The following is a 15,860-nucleotide window of genomic DNA, read 5'->3' on the forward strand; positions in this document are numbered from 1 at the left end:
ACCTACTGTGGCAATAGGCAAATTGGAGCGGCTCCAGATCCTTGCTTCAGCAGGAAATGATTCTAGCCATGACTAATCCCTCTAACCACTTCATCACCACAGATGTGAGTGCCACTGGGCGATAGTCATAGCTACTAATTAAGCACACCCTGCTCTTCTTGGGCACTGACATGATTGTCATCCTTTTGAAACAGGTGGAAACCTCGGACTGTAGCAGTGAGACATTGAAGATGTCCTTGAACACTCCTGACCTGGACACTACAAAGTCTTGCAAGCAGTGGGAGGGAAATAGGCAAGGTTATTCTATTATATAATAGGCAGTATAGTCTGACATACTTCATGTCTGGTTCAGCTGCTTCACACCAGTCAAAGCACATCTAGTGTAGCATTTTTCAATAGGTACATTTAATGTCAGAGAAATGTATACAATATACATCCTGAAATTCTTTTTTCAAGTGAATGGGGTCTCAAAACTTCACAAAAAAACCCAAATTAAATTTATTTAGAATATTTTAATTAATACCATTGTTTTAATTAATTTGCATAATTTTAATGTGGTTTCAAATTGTTTAATTTTTATATTGTTTAATTTTGTAAAAGCTCTATATCTGTCTGGAAACGTCTCTGATCACTAGAGACTTTTAGAAACAATAGAAAAGGCAGAAAGTACAAAAATCTTATCTAAAATAGTCTGAAATAGTTTTATGAGTGAGAAGAATTTAGTGTTACTAAACAAAATGTACAAGGGAAATTACTGAGAATAAAAGTTGATTAAACCCTTGGAGTAGAAGGCTGATCCATAGTTTTAAAAGAGGGTGCTATGGAAATGATAGATGTTTTAACTGTTGTATTTACCACATATTTTACAATGTTTCACTGTAGATTGTAAAATTTGAAATGTAAAAGAAGTGTTCAAGAAAGGAGAGAGAAAAAACAGGCAAAATTCTTGAACTTGTTGTTAAGATTCTTGCATCAGGACACAAAATAATAACAGTTTGGTTAAAGAAACAATTTGACAAACTATTACAAATTACTGAAGCTTTAACTAGCCATATAGATAACGATACAGTGCATTTCCTCTTTCAGAAGACATTTAATAATGTGACACATTATTGTTATGCAAGATTAAAGTATTTAGGATAGGAGGTAATATATTAGCATATTCCAAGGATTTGTTAACAAAACAAATGAGTTTGGGAATAAATAGTTCACTTTTGTGTTAGCAAAACTGCTGTAAAGAACAATATATAAACTTTAGCTGATTACATTCTATGTCATACAAACTGAAGGTCTTCTCACTTATACATATGCAATTCATAGGTTTGGAAGGGCAAATACTCTGAAGCCAATTTCCCTAGTTGTAAACTCTGGAACTGGGTTGTTAAGTTTCAGAATTAACAAAATATTTATTTATTTCCAAAAGGAAATGAATTCCACTGTCTTATCATTGTCTGAAGTCATTCAAACCTAGGGCAATAAGTCAGTGAGGTTCATGTTTCATGAATAAAAAAGTATTCAGGGATCGAGGATGCAGGAAGGTCACATTTGATCCAATGTTTTATAAAGAGATGAACTGATGTGCCTGTCAGCTTATTTTTGAAAATGCAGCAAAGTCATTGGAAATAATTATCAGAATCGGCATGTACTGCATTTGATAAAATGTGAAACCTAAATTTTAAAGAGTAACTTACAGAATGCTGGAAACACTGGCTGGGGATTTCCTCGGAGCTGCTCCCTCTCCGCCGCACTTCTGGAGAAGTTACGGCGGCCTGTTTGCACGAAAACACTGGCTGGGTTTAGGAGTAAAGGGAAAATGAGTTATGGATGGGAGACTTAAATTTGGTTTTAGGTTGTAATGTATTTAATGATTCTAGGTGAACAGGTTAGTTACTAATTAAGCATCTTCAGTTACTTTTACTGGAATTTATCTAACATTTAAACATTAGGGTGAATAGATTTAGAGATGTAAAGGTATTCCAAAGTCTCATGAAGATGATTTTAGTTATTTAGTTTAGTAATCCTTAGGACTCACTTGAAAGTATTTTGTACAAATGGAACAATAATGGAAAAAAAAACAAGTGATATAATGAAAACAAAGTCAAGACAAACCAAATGGAATGAAGTCTAAAATGTTCAAAATAGTAAACTGTTCAATGTCTGCTAAGGTGTTCAGAGTGGCTTCAAAAGGTTCTGCAAAAGTCATATGATAGTGCTCAGTCTTTGTCACAAAACTAAAATGTCTCTTGAGTCTCTTTTATGGAGCAGACATTTATGAAAGTTTCATTTCACCATATACCTACAGATAACATGGAGTTCACGTCCTCCTACAGCATTTTCAAAGACCTCCAGTTTTTTAGATGTCAACTTACAGGCCTATCAAAAAGCATCAAAGAGGCTTCTGACATTCCACTTCCCAAGTTTTCTTTTTCTATCTTAAAGTGCCCTGATCCTGCCCAGCCCATTCTTTCTTTCCCCAAAATCCACTGGCAGAACTGCTCTGGTTGACCCTTGTTCCAGCCTGCTCTTGCCCCGCCAGACTTACTTCTTCCTACTTTGACAATGATCCAGTCCTTTCATTTATATCCAGAACTCTTTCGATGGTCTCTGTCTCTTTGACCATTTGCATTTGCTTGATTCCAGCAGAATCTCTACCATGACTGTACAAACTCTTTACATATCCATCCTAATTCCTGATGGTTTGATGGTTCCTCACATCTCACTTTAAATATAGAAACATAGAAAACCTACAGCACAACACAGGCCCTTCGGCCCACAGTGCTCTGCCGAACATGTACATACTTTAGAAATTACCTAGCGTTACCCATAGCCCTCCATTTTCCTAAGCTCCATGTACCTATCTAGAGTCTCTTAAAAGACCCTGTTGTATTCACCGCCACCATCGTCGCTGGCAGTCCATTCCACACACTCACCACTCTCTGCGTAAAACTTACCCCTGACATCCTCTCTGTACCTACTTCCAAGCATCTTAAAGCTGTGCCCTCTCCTGCTAACCATTTCACCAAGGGAAAAAGCTTCTGACTATCCATATGATCAATGCCTCTCATCATCTTACACACTTCTATCAGGTCACCTCTCATTCTCCGTCACTCCAAAGCCAAGTTCACTCAACCTATTCTCGTAAGGCATGCTTTAGCAGAAATCCAACCAGTTCCATTCCATCAACACATCCATTTGCCTGGCTGGACATGTTCTCCTACTGAATAATCTCTCTTACAACTCTACTCACCTTCTCCAGGCCATAGGTGTAGTAGCAATTGGCACTCATATGGGACCAGGCCATACCTATATTTTTGTGGGCTATGTGAAATGGTCTTTGTTTGAATTCTACCCAGGCCCACTCCTTCAACTGTTTTTCTTGTACATACATGTCTATACTGATGCAGCCACTGAACTTGTAGAACTCAACAATTTTATTACTTTAGATACCAATTTCATCCCTACTCCTACCTTCACATGATCTATCTCTGACTCTTCTCTACATTTTCTGGACCTCTCTATTTCAGGAGCGAGGCTAGCTACAAGTATTCATTACATAAGACCATAAGGAACAGGAGCAGACTTAAGCTAATTTGGCCCATCAAGCCTGTTCCGCCATTTCATCATGGCCGATCCATTTTTACTCTCAGCCCCAATCTCCTTCCTTCTCCCCATATCCCTTCATACCCTAACCAATCAAGAGTCTACCAACCTCTGCCTTAAACGTACATAAAGACTTAGCCTCCACAGTTGCCTGTGGCAAAGAATTGCACAGATTCGCCACTCTCTGGCAAAGGAAATTCCTCCGCATCTCAGTTCTAAAAGGATACCCCTCTTTTCTGAGGCTTTTCTGAGTCCTCAGGTCTTAGACTCTACTTCCAGAGGAAACATCCTCTCCACATCCACTCTATCAAGACCTTTCAGCGTTCGATAGGTTTCACTGAGGTCAGCTCTCATCCTTCTGAATTTTAGTAAATACAGACCCAGAGCCATCACATGCTCTCCATATGACAAACCATTCAATCCCGGAATCATTTTTGTGAACCTCCTTTGTACTCTCTCCCATTTCAGCACATCCTTTCTAAGATAAGAGGTCCAAACCTGCTCACAATACTCAAGTGAGGCCTCATCAGTGCCTTATAGTTTCTACATAACATCGTTGTTTTTTCAATTCTAGTCATCTTGAAATGTATGCTAATACCGCTTTTGCCTTCCTCACCACAGATTCAACCTACAAATTAACCTTTAGAGAATCCTGAACAAGGACTACCAAGTCCCTTTGCACCTGTCTGTTTTTTGTATCTTCTCTCCATTTGGAAAATAGTCAGCCCTTACATTTCTTCTACCAAAGTGCCAGACTATACACTTCCCAACATTGTATTCCATCTGCCATTTCTTTGCCCTTTCTCCTAAACTGTCTAAGTCCTTCTGTAGTCTCTTTACTTCTTCAAAACTGCCTGCCCCCCACTTACCTTCATATCATCTGCAAACTTTGCAACGAAGCCATCAATTCCATCATCCAAGTTACTGACATATAGAATCGGCCCCAACACAGACTTCTGTGAAACACCACTAGTCACAGCCAGCCAGCCAGCCAGAAAGGCTCACTTTATTTCCAATCATTGCCTCCTGCCAATCAGCCACTGCTTTATCCGTGCTAGAATCTTTCCTGCAATACCATGGGCTCGTAGCTTGTTAAGTAGCCTCATGTGTGACACCTTGTCAAAGGCCTTCTGAAAATCCAAGTACACAACATCAACCAATTCTCCTTTGTCTATCCTGCTTGTTATTTCTTCAAAGAATTCCAACAGATTGGTCAGGCAAGCTTTTTCCTTAAGGAACCCATGCTGACTACAGTCTATTTTATCTTGTGCCTCCAAGTGCCCTGGCACCTCGTCCCTAATAATCGACTTCAATCCTACTAAGTCCCACAGCTATTATTTTTCTTTCCACCCAGCCTCCTGTAAGGATTCTATTCTTTTCTTCCAATTTCTCTGTCTCCATTTGTATTTGTTTCAAATATTAAAATTTCCCTACATCTGCCTCTGAAATGTGTTCCTTCTCCCTAAACCATTGCTTTCCCTCTACCACTGTGAACAAAGCTCCTGAGGGTATCTCATCCATCTCCTGCGACTATTCTCTCAGCCTGACTCCATTGGTTAAGTATATGCTTTCTTGGTCCTCACTCCCACCAGCCTCTGCATTCAATAGAATGCTCTCCTCAGTTCCTGCCACCTTCAGAGAATTACAGTTATATAATTTAGTGATTTTTGTGTATTTTCTCACTTATGGACCAAATCGACTGATAGTGTGAAAATAGATGGCCTGTACTGCTTTCCATGCTCACAGAGTGGTTTCTTCTACTCTGGAGATTTGGTGACCACTTTGCAGTATACCTGTGTTCAATCCACAGGGATGACTTTTCAAAGTTCAAAAGTTCAAGATTCAGTGTAAAATTTATTATCAGAGTGCATACATGTCATCGCACACAACCCTGAGATTCTTTTTCAGTGGGCGTACTCAGCAAAAGCTACAGAACAGTAACTGTAAACAGAATCACATTTCCTGTTTACTCTCATCCCACTTCCATCCTGAAATATCAGTCGGTGGCCTCCTGTAGCACAACAGTGAAGCTCAATGCAAGCTCGAGACACAGCAGCTCATCTTCTGTCTGAGCGCTTTGCAATCAACGTTGAATTGTACAATTTCAGGTAACTTGTTGTCAATTGTCCATCTGATATTGGCAAGGCAATATAATCTTTTTCTGTCTCCGAAAGTGGCCTGACTCGCCAGGTACATTAACCAGCTCTACATTTTGCAGCTTCTACATTTTTCACTAGTTTCCTTTGCCTATGCCCTCACTCCCTAACCACTCCCATTCATGTTGACCTGATAACCTTGTTTACAGCTAATCCCTATGCTTGCCATGACTTTACCCCATCAGGGACACCCCTGCCCCAACTGCAGCACCCTCCCTCCAGTCTTACAAGCTTCTTTTCTCTCCTTCCGAGTTCTGACAAAACTTTAATGCTGTTTCAATTCCCACATATGCAGCATGACCTGTTGAGTATTTCCAGCGTTTTCTACTTTTACTTTGGATTTCCCGCATCTGCAGTTTTGTTTTTTCTCTCACTTTCTCCTCTGTTCCACACTTGCTTATCTAAGATAGGAAGTGACCAATCTGAATCCATTTTCAAGGTAAGATCAGCATTTATTGCCCATCTCTAACTGCACTTGAGAAGGTGATGGGGTGAGTCCACTTACTGAACCACTGCAGCCCTTCTGATGAAGGTAACCCCCCCCCCACTCCCCTCCCCGTGGAGTACGAATTACAGAACTTGGACCCAACAATCATGAAGGAACAGCAGTCTTACATCTTTGTCAACGTGCAACATGGAGGGAAACTTGCAAGTATTAGCACCATCGTACACTCACTGCCCTTGCTGTTCCTCACAGTGGAGATACTGAGCTTGGGATATTCCTCTGGAGTTGCCTAGGTAACTACAGTGCAATTTGCTACAGTTACACTCTAAGCACCATGCACCAGTAGTGAAGGAAATTAATAGATAGAGCAGTGGGTGGTAGCTAGACTTATGGGTTAATAATTGTAGTCCTCAATAGTGGCAAGTAAGTGTTATTAACGGAGAAAGCTAAGCCGAGGTAAAACAACTGAGAAATGCCTACAAAGCAAAATGAAGTTAAGATAAGGTTATTTAAGGCTGACTGCTTTCCCCATACAGGTCTGCATAGTGTGAGTAGAAACAAATCAATTGATTCTGAAAAACAGTGATAGTAGAACAAGATGGTATTAAATGCCCAATCAATGAGATAATATAAAGTGGGACATTGTAATAAAAATCTCACACATCTTTACAAGGTTCATCAATGAGCACCTATTATTATTAGAAACCGTGTGAACTACTCTTCTGCCGTCCTCTAAAATGCCAAACTGCTCAATCAAAATTACCCAACAATCTGAGCATTTAAAGCAATATATAAAGATTTAGGGTCAAATACAAATAAACTAAAGATCATCTACAGACATAATCATTTGTTTATTAATTTCTTCACTACAAAACATTTTTGCAGGACCATTTCAAAGAAGATTTCAATGGATTTACAATTCAATTTTATATTTTACTTATCCATCATTTTCTCATCATTTCTAATAATGATGTTAGCCATAGACATCATAGTGGGCATTAGAGCTCTCATGCATCACAAAAGGCCTGCACTCTAATTTATTTGTAATACAGTGGATTCCAGTTAATTGGGACATTGGTTAATCAGGGCAGCTGCTTATTTTGGACAACTCTTAAAGGACAAAAGCTAATCAAGAAAATTGCCAGGATTCCGTTCATTTATTTTGGACACTGACACTTAATTGGGGCAGGAGACTTGCTGACCGGGATCTAACTCACGTCAGTTGCGTGCACTGCTGTGGCCATTTGAACAGGGGTCACCAACCTTTTTTGCACCGCGGACCAGTTTAATATCGACAATATTTTTGCGGACCGGCCAACGGCGGGGGGTGTTAATCACGACTGGAATATAGGTGATAAGTCAACTATAAGTCACTTATAAGTGGCTAATACACACAATTTCGTTTCTAAGGCAACACGAGTGAATCTGCCAGTCCTGACGAAGGGTCTTGGCCCGAAATGTCGTCACTATCTCCTCCCATAGATGCTGTCTGGCCTGCTGAGTTCTGCCAGTATTTTGTGTTTTTATCAATTTTGTTTCTAAAAGGGTTTATCTAATGAATTTAATATTAAGCACACTGCGCATATTTTCCTCACATGAATATAGCGATAAGTCAATTATAAGTCACATAAGTCAAAAGCATCATAATATTTTAAGTGATGTTTATATAGTAAACATACAGCATATATTCTCCTCATATGGACATCTAAAATCATTGCAACGCACCAATATCGCTGAATCAGTGGGAGCCCTGGGCTTGTTTCCCTGCAACAAGACGGTCCCATCGAGGGGTGATGGGAGACAGCGATACTCGAAGGGGGTTCCTCATGTCCAGTCTATTCGGCAATTTAGTTTTCGTGGCTCTTAGCACTTGCTCCTGTCCCACTTGCTCACGTTTTTTCCACTCAAAAAACTCAATGGATTTGTCTTTAAGTGCAGGGTAGGGTACTTGGACTCAAGGTACCGAAGCAGTTTTGAGGGCTTCATTGCCTCATTAGACAGCCTCCAGGTCCGAACTCCAGCTTCCCGCCCGCCCACCGTCAGACGCCTTGGTCAGGTGCAGCTGGTCGTGGGTGGGGTGAGAGGACAAGGTAAGGGCCAGAGGTCTCCGTGGTGGGGTCGTGGCGGTCGCAGTCCGGAGAGAGCGACCGACCTAGCGAGGAGTGCGACAGGGCGCATACCCGCTCCCCTTGTAGGTAGGTAGAATCTATTGGCCGACAAAAGTTTGGCTCGAGGGATGACTTTCAGTAGATCACAGCAAGGTAGCTGCTCAGCTACTTACGAAACCCTGAGCCTGAATTAGGTCGTCTGCGAATATTTTATCACTGGGTTCCCCATGAACATTCGGTGTGGTGAACAGGTTTAGAGGCGGCGCCCATCTGTCCGCGCTCCAGGCCAGTAGCAACGGCACTTTTCACCGGCTGCGTGAGGCCAACCAGTGATCCCTGGCGCGAGGGAATCACTGCGTTTAGGCGACTTATGAACTTGCGTGGGTAATGGCTTCACGTGTGTAATGACCTCGCATGTGTTCAAGTTCAACAGTGGGCATGACAGGGAATGAGGAAAGGTGCAGCTGACTCATATCATTTCATATCAACAAATCATATCGTTTCCTTGCAGCCCAGTAGCACATGCTTTGCAGCCCGGTGGTTGAGGACCACTGCGTTAGAGGATACACTGTGCTTAGAGTGAACAGAATTTAGATAACATAATCTGCGTGTGTTTGTGTTCAAAATTGAGTTACCTTTTTTACTGATAATTGGTGAGAAGTAAGTAGAAGGACAATTCAGAACTGTTTTGCTCACTGTGGTTTCAAGCACTGAGGCATGGAGATGCCAGAAATGAAAACAAACTAATTTCACTACTTCAACAAGTTAGGAACTACGAAGACTTTCAAGGTATTGACAACCATCTTGAATGTTACCTTTTGTCCCCGCTGGACACTTACTGAAGAAGCCATTGTCATCTACTATAACCAGGGAAGACCCCAGTTGTGACGTCTACTCATACCAGTGGACCCGAACATGAGGTTGAGAGTGGAACTGCTCCAGTGTAATGATTTTAAAAACTCTCCTGCACAGGTTTCTCGTCATCGTCAGATACACTGAATAACCAGCAGTAGTATTCATAGTGTTCTAATTTGTTCTGTATTTCATTCAAATGCATAATTTGTTACTCAATTAAATAGTAGATTGTCTTCTTATATCTTTTTAACTATTTCTATAAAACTTTGGATAATTGGGGCAGCAGCTTAATTGGGCCAAAATGTACACGTTTCTATGTGTCCTAGTTAACCAGAATCCACTGTAATTGTATTTACATGCTTTATAAATTAAAGTTTACTTCAACCTAACCTTTAGCTGCCAACTTGGTTCCACTGTGAGAACCAAAGTTAGCCAAGTCCTTTATAGTGCAAGGAACAGCACTAACCATATCGATAATGGAGTCAGTGCATGCAACAATGACATCTACTGAAGTATGCATAGCAAGCATATCGAGACATCAATTCAGCTGGAACACTCGTTAAGCGAATGAGTGTAAAACCAGAATTTAGTGCTCCTTCTCTTAACCTACACACAACTGAGCATTTACTCAACAACAGAAAGATCCCTTGCTGGAGCTATTTCGCAGGATCAGTAACTACCTCCATGTTAATTGCAGGTTACTTTCTATTGGCTCCTACTACAAGCATTTTGTAATTTCTGGGTTACATTAAAATTCCTACAGCCCATTGAGGCAGCATGGTGATGCAACAATTGGTCCTGCTGTCTCATTGCTCCAAGGACCAAAACTGTCTCAAGACTGTTACAAATTTATTTCCTGACTGTAAGCCTCTGAGTTATAGGAAACCTACAGCAGCCACTCAAGGAACTGAGATGGCTCTCAACACTAGTTTTGCAAAATCCTCCAACAGACAGGGCAAATTTGATATGCTGCCTGCTTCAGGTCAAATTGCGGGAAGTTAACGCCACACTGCAATCCCTACAGCCAATTATACTACCCAATCAACCTTTTACAATAATTTAACTATGCTGTTTACATCAGACTGTGCTTTCACAGCAACTATGTAGAAAAGGAAGAGGTCAAGTACATTTTAAGGATCCATAAACCTGTTCCCTTTTCTCAATAGGATCATGGCTAACTTGTTCAGGTGCAATATCAAAAGCATTATAACAATATGCAGTATGATCTTGGGCTATGGATTTGTCTTAGTAAAAATAAAGTTGTAAAATTAAAATCCCCTTGGATTTGAGAATTTTAGTTATGGGGTTGGAGAATGAGTAGATCAGGCTCATTTTCCCTGGAGCAAAGGAGTCTGAGGGGTGACTAAATAGAAGTAACTAAGATTATGAGAGAGATAGATACGTTAGATAGTCAAAATCTCTTCCCATGGTATGGAGTACCAAAAACAATGGAGACAGGCTCAAGGCGAGAAGAAAAAAAATCTTTAAAGGGGATGGCACAGAGAGTGGTTGATAGCTGGAAACTTGCTGCTAATGGAGGTGGTGGAATCACATATAATTCCACCAGTCCACTAGCAGTCGGTTTAACAGGCATTTAGACAGACACCTACATAGGCAAGACATCGATACAGTCCTAATACAGGCAATATGGGGAGGTGTAGACATGCAAACAAGCTGGCATAGACATGGTGAGCTTAAGGCCCTTTTTCTGTGCTGTATGACTCTACACTGATCTAAGCATATAGACCCTCTATTGATACAAAAATAAAAGGTCTGCCATTTCACTGTCAAATAATATAGCAGAATTATACAATAGAGCAGATACATATGAACAAACAATAGAAATTTTATGTATGACACTTCATAATAAGTATAGTTAATCTTTCTCCTCTGATCAGCTCTGTCTTATTAGCATTTTTTATTTCAGGTTTTCAGCACTTGTCGCTATTCTCTTACTAAAAGAAGTATCCGTATTATAGAAGAAGAGCAGAAAACATCTACAATGGTTCATCTGCATACAGACAGTGTAGTTACCTTGCACGGATGTGGATCGACACCATAGGTTTCTAATGTGTGAGCTTTTTTCAGAAGGTTCATTTCAGCAACAGCTGCACTCTGCCCTCTAAAATCATAATTAAATTGCAGTTTTATTTTAAAGTAACAAATTTATAAACTATGTGGAAAAAAATTAACAATTACGTAGCACAGAATAATGGATTTAAAGACTGATGTAGGAGATGAGAAGATCGACAGTAAGATGAGTTGAGAATGACAACTGAAAAACAGAAATCACAAAGCCAAGTTGTTGCCACAGGAGGAACTGTTGCCGCATTAAGGAATGGGGCTGTGTACCTTTAGAGCAATACAGAAGCAGTGAGGTCTTACTTCAATAGCACCAAATGTTAAATAGTGTCTTCATTTACCAGAGACAATTATATAAAATATTGGGAGCACACAACACACCAGGTAGCACCCATGGTGAAAGGCAGAAGTTAAGGCGAGGCTAGGTAGGTTGCCTGTGTAGAATACAGACAGGAAGAATGTTTTCTGTGCTCGGTGTCAGATGTGGGAAGTCTGGGAGGCTCCCAGCCTTCCAGTTGGCCACATCTGCGCCAGGTGTGTCGATATGCAGCTCGATGACATTCGTCTGGTCAGGGAGAGTGAGGGAAGTGATAGCGAGGAGCTATAGGCAAGAAGTCACACCAGGGCCTCGGAAGACAGATAAGTGGGTATCAGTCAGGAGAGGGAAGGGCAAGAGTCAGAGGCTAGAGAGCACCCCTGTGGCTGTACTCCTTGATAATAAGTACTCCTGCTTGAGTGCTGTTGTGGGGGACGGCCTACCTGGTGGAAGCAACAGCGGCCGTGCCTCTGGCACAGAGTCCAGCCCTGTGACTCAGAAGGGTAGGGAAAGGAAGAGGATGGCAGCAGTGATAGGGGACTCTAAAGTTAGGGGATCACACAGGCGATTCTGTGGACACAGGAAAGAAGCACGGATGGTAGCTTGCCTCCCAAGTGCCAGGATCTAGGATGTTTCTGATCGCGTCCACAATATCCTGAAGTGGGAAGGAGAACAGCCAGAGGTTGTGGTACATATTGGTACTAACGACAAAGGCAGGAAAAGGGAGGAGGTCCTGAAAGTAGACTACAGGGAATTAGGAAGGAATTTGAGAAGCAAGACCACAAAGGTAGTAATCTCGGGATTACTGCCTGTGCCATGTGACAGTGAGTATAGGAATAGAATGAGGTGGAGGATAAATGCGTGGCTGAGGGATTGGAGCAGGGGCCAGGGATTCAGATTTTTGGACATTGGGACCTCTTTTCAGGCAGGAGTGCCCTGTACAAAAAGGACGGGTTGCACTTGAATCCCAGGGGGACCAATATCCTGGCGGATATTGGGGAGGCTATTGGGGAGAGTTTAAACTAGGATTGCTGGGGGTGTGGGAGCCAGACTGAAGTTACAGAGGAAGAGGTGGTTGGCTCACAAATAGAGAAAGCTTGGAGACAGTGTGAGAGGGAGGATAGGCAGGTGATGGAGAAGGGATGTGTCTATTTTAATGACAGAAGCATCATGAACAAAGCGGATGAGCTTAGAGCATGGATCAGTACTTGGAGCTATGATGTTGTGGCCATTACAGAGACTTGGATGGTGCAGGGACAGGAATGGTTACTTACAGAGCCATGGTTTCAGAAAGAACAGGGAGGCAGGCAAAAAAGGTGGGGGCATGGCACTGTTGATCAAAGATAGTGACTCAGCTACAAAAAAGGAAGAAGACATGGAAGCATTGTCTACGGAGTCTCCGTGGGTGGAAGTTAGGAACAGGAAGGGGTCAATAACTTGACTGGGTGTTTTTTAAAGACCACCCAATAGTAATCGGGACATCGAGAAGTAGATAGGGAGACAGACTGTGGAAAGGAGTGATAATAACAGGGTGGTCATGGTGGGAGATTTTAATTTCCCAAATATTGATTGGCCTGTCCCTAGAGCGAGGCGTTTAGATGGGGTGGAGTTTGTTAGGTGAGTTCAAGAAGGTTTCTTGACACCACATGAAGATAAGCCTACGAGAGAAGGGGCTGTACTTGATCTGGTATTGGAAAATAAACCTGGTTAGGAGTCAGGTCTCTCAGTGGGAGAGCATTTTGGAAATAGTGATCACAATTCTATTTCATTTACCATAGCATTGGAGAGGGATAGGAACAGACAAGTTAGGAAAGTGTTTAATTGAAGCTAGGGGAAATATGAGGCTATCAGGCAAGAATGTGGAAGCATAAATTGGGAACAGATGTTCTCAGGGAAATTTGTTCTCGGGATATTTGTGTGGAGTTCTGCATAGGTACATTCCAATGAGACAGGGAAAGGACGGTAGGGAACCGTGGTGTACAAAGGCTGTTGTAAATCTAGTCAAGAAGAAAAGAAGAGCTTACGAAAGGTTCAAAAAACTAGGTAATGATAGAGATCTAGAAGATTATAAGGCTGGCAGGAAGGAGCATAAGAAAGGAGCCAGAAGGGGCCATGAGAAGGCCTTGTCAGACAGGATTAAGGAAAACCCCAAGGCATTCTACAGGTATATGAAAAGCAAGAGGATAAGAATTGAGAGAAGAGGACCAATTAAGTATGACAGTGGAAAAGTGTGCATGGAACTGGAGGAGATAATAGAGGTACCTAATGAGTACTTTGCTTCAGTATTCACTATGGAAAAGGATCTTGGCAATCGTAGGGATGAATTACAGTGGACTGAAAAGCTTGAGCATGTAGATATTAAGAAATAGGATGTGCTGGAGCTTTTGGAAATCATCAAGTTGGATAAGTCACCGGGATCAGATGAGATGTACCCCAGGCTACTGTGGCAGATGAGGGAAGAGATTGCTGAGCCTCTGACGATGATCTTTGCATTATCACTAGGGATGGGAGAGGTTCCAGAGAATTGGTGGATTGTGGATGTAGTTCTATTATTCAAGAAAGGGAGAAGAGATAACCCAGGAAATTATAGACCACTGACTCTTACTTCAGTGGTTGGTAAGTTGATGGAGAAGATCCTGAGAGGCAGCATATATGAACATTTGGAGAGGTATAATATGATTAAGAATAGTCAGCATGGCTTTGTGAAAGGCAGGTCGTGCCTTACGAGCCTGATTGAATTTCTTGAGGATATGACTAAACACACTGACGAAGGTAGAGCAGTAGATTTAGTGTTTATGGATTTCAGCAAGGCATTTGACAAGGTATCCCATGCAAGGCTTATTGAGAAAGTAAGGAGGCATGGGATCCAAGGGGTCATTGCTTTGTGGATCCAGAACTGGCCTTCAATGGTGGGATGAGTTTAGGAGCCGAGAGGTAATGCTGCAGCTACATAGGACCCTGGTCAGACCCCACTTGGAGTTCTGTGCTCAGTTCTGGTTACCTCACTATAGGAAGGATGTGGAAACCATAGAAAGGGTGCAGAGGAGATTTACAAGGATGTTGCCTGGATTGGGGAGCATGCCTTATGAGAATAGGTTGAGTGAACTCGGCCTTTTCTCCTTGGAGCAATGGAGGAAGAAAGGTGACCAGATAGAGGTGTATAAAATGATGAGAGGCGTTGATTGTGTGGATAGTCAGAGGCTTTTTCCCTAGGCTGAAATGGCTAGCACAAACGGGCACAGTTTTAAGGTGCTTGGAAGTAGGTACAGCGGAAATGTCAGGGATAGGTTTTTTTTAAAACGCAGAGAGTGGTGAGTGCATGGAATAGGCTGCTAGTGACGGTGGTGGAAGTGGATACAATAGGGTCTTTTACAAGACTCCTGGACAGGTACATGGAGCTCAGAAAAATAGAGGGCTATGAGTAACCCTAGGTAAATTCTAAGGTAAGAACATGTTCGGCACATTTTTTGTGGGCTGAAGGGCCTGTATTGTGCTGTAGGTTTTCTGTGTTTCTATGTGAACATTTCAGGAAAACTGAGGAAACAAGTGATTTAAAAAAAATTTGTGGGTGCCTGTGACTGTGCGTGTGTGCATGTCCGTGTTGGGGAGGAGACAGGGCAGAAGGGGAAGGAGATGGAAAGAGGTGGGGTTGATTCTGATAGGAAGCAGATCAAAATTATTACTTTTAATTCAATGATTTTAGATAAAGAGATCATTTTTGCCTGTTCGGTTCAATTTCAGTTTGTCCCCTTGCTTCCTTGCTTTTCCTCCTGCACTGAAGTAATGGCTACTGTACCTTGAAAACTTTGGTGTGCATTCCCTCTGACGTTATCACTCCCAAGCCTCTTCCACTAGACCCTCACCAACCCCTGAATAAACAGAGTAGTGCTGCTGAAACCGTGTAATTACAAGCCTGCTGATAGTCAACCGCTGAAGTGACTGTGGAACAATGAATTTTGGGTTCTCATTACTAGTTCTGAAAACAAGTGAACCTTTGATTGCATAATACTCATAATTACTGTGACGCTGATTGGACACACAAGAACTGCTCAGCATAGTTTCTGTAAATTTTTTTGAAGGAATTAATATAATTCCATAGCTATCGTATGTACACACATTGTGATAAATGCTATTCATACAGTCATCTGTGTGTAATACATTCACTGGACTATTAAACATTTGAAAGAAGATCTGATGATGTACTATCCCGTCACTTTTGAAACATGATTAAGGATCAGTATCTGGACATGACAGAACCATTGCTAGATTATTTATGAAGAAAGGTTTACTTAACACGC

At 41.6% G+C, this 15,860-nt stretch overlaps 1 protein-coding gene across 4 annotated transcripts in view; it reads right to left on the minus strand.

The window, feature by feature from the left end:
* The window catches only part of frmd3 (FERM domain containing 3), a 173,847-nt gene that overhangs the window by 53,691 nt on the left and 104,296 nt on the right, over positions 1-15,860 (minus strand). For 3 of the 4 annotated variants that reach the window (XM_073070663.1, XM_073070646.1, XM_073070640.1), the window contains exons 7-8: positions 11,199-11,286; positions 1,692-1,790 (exon numbers count right to left, since the gene is read on the minus strand). In XM_073070663.1, the coding sequence (XP_072926764.1) occupies positions 1,692-1,790; positions 11,199-11,286 (187 nt within the window). The remainder of the gene's footprint in view (positions 1-1,691; positions 1,791-11,198; positions 11,287-15,860) is intronic. The other variant, XM_073070653.1, reaches the window with a different exon arrangement.

The sequence above is a fragment of the Hemitrygon akajei genome, chromosome 2 (genome assembly GCF_048418815.1).
Source record: "Hemitrygon akajei chromosome 2, sHemAka1.3, whole genome shotgun sequence".
NCBI classification, from domain to species: Eukaryota; Metazoa; Chordata; class Chondrichthyes; order Myliobatiformes; family Dasyatidae; genus Hemitrygon; species Hemitrygon akajei.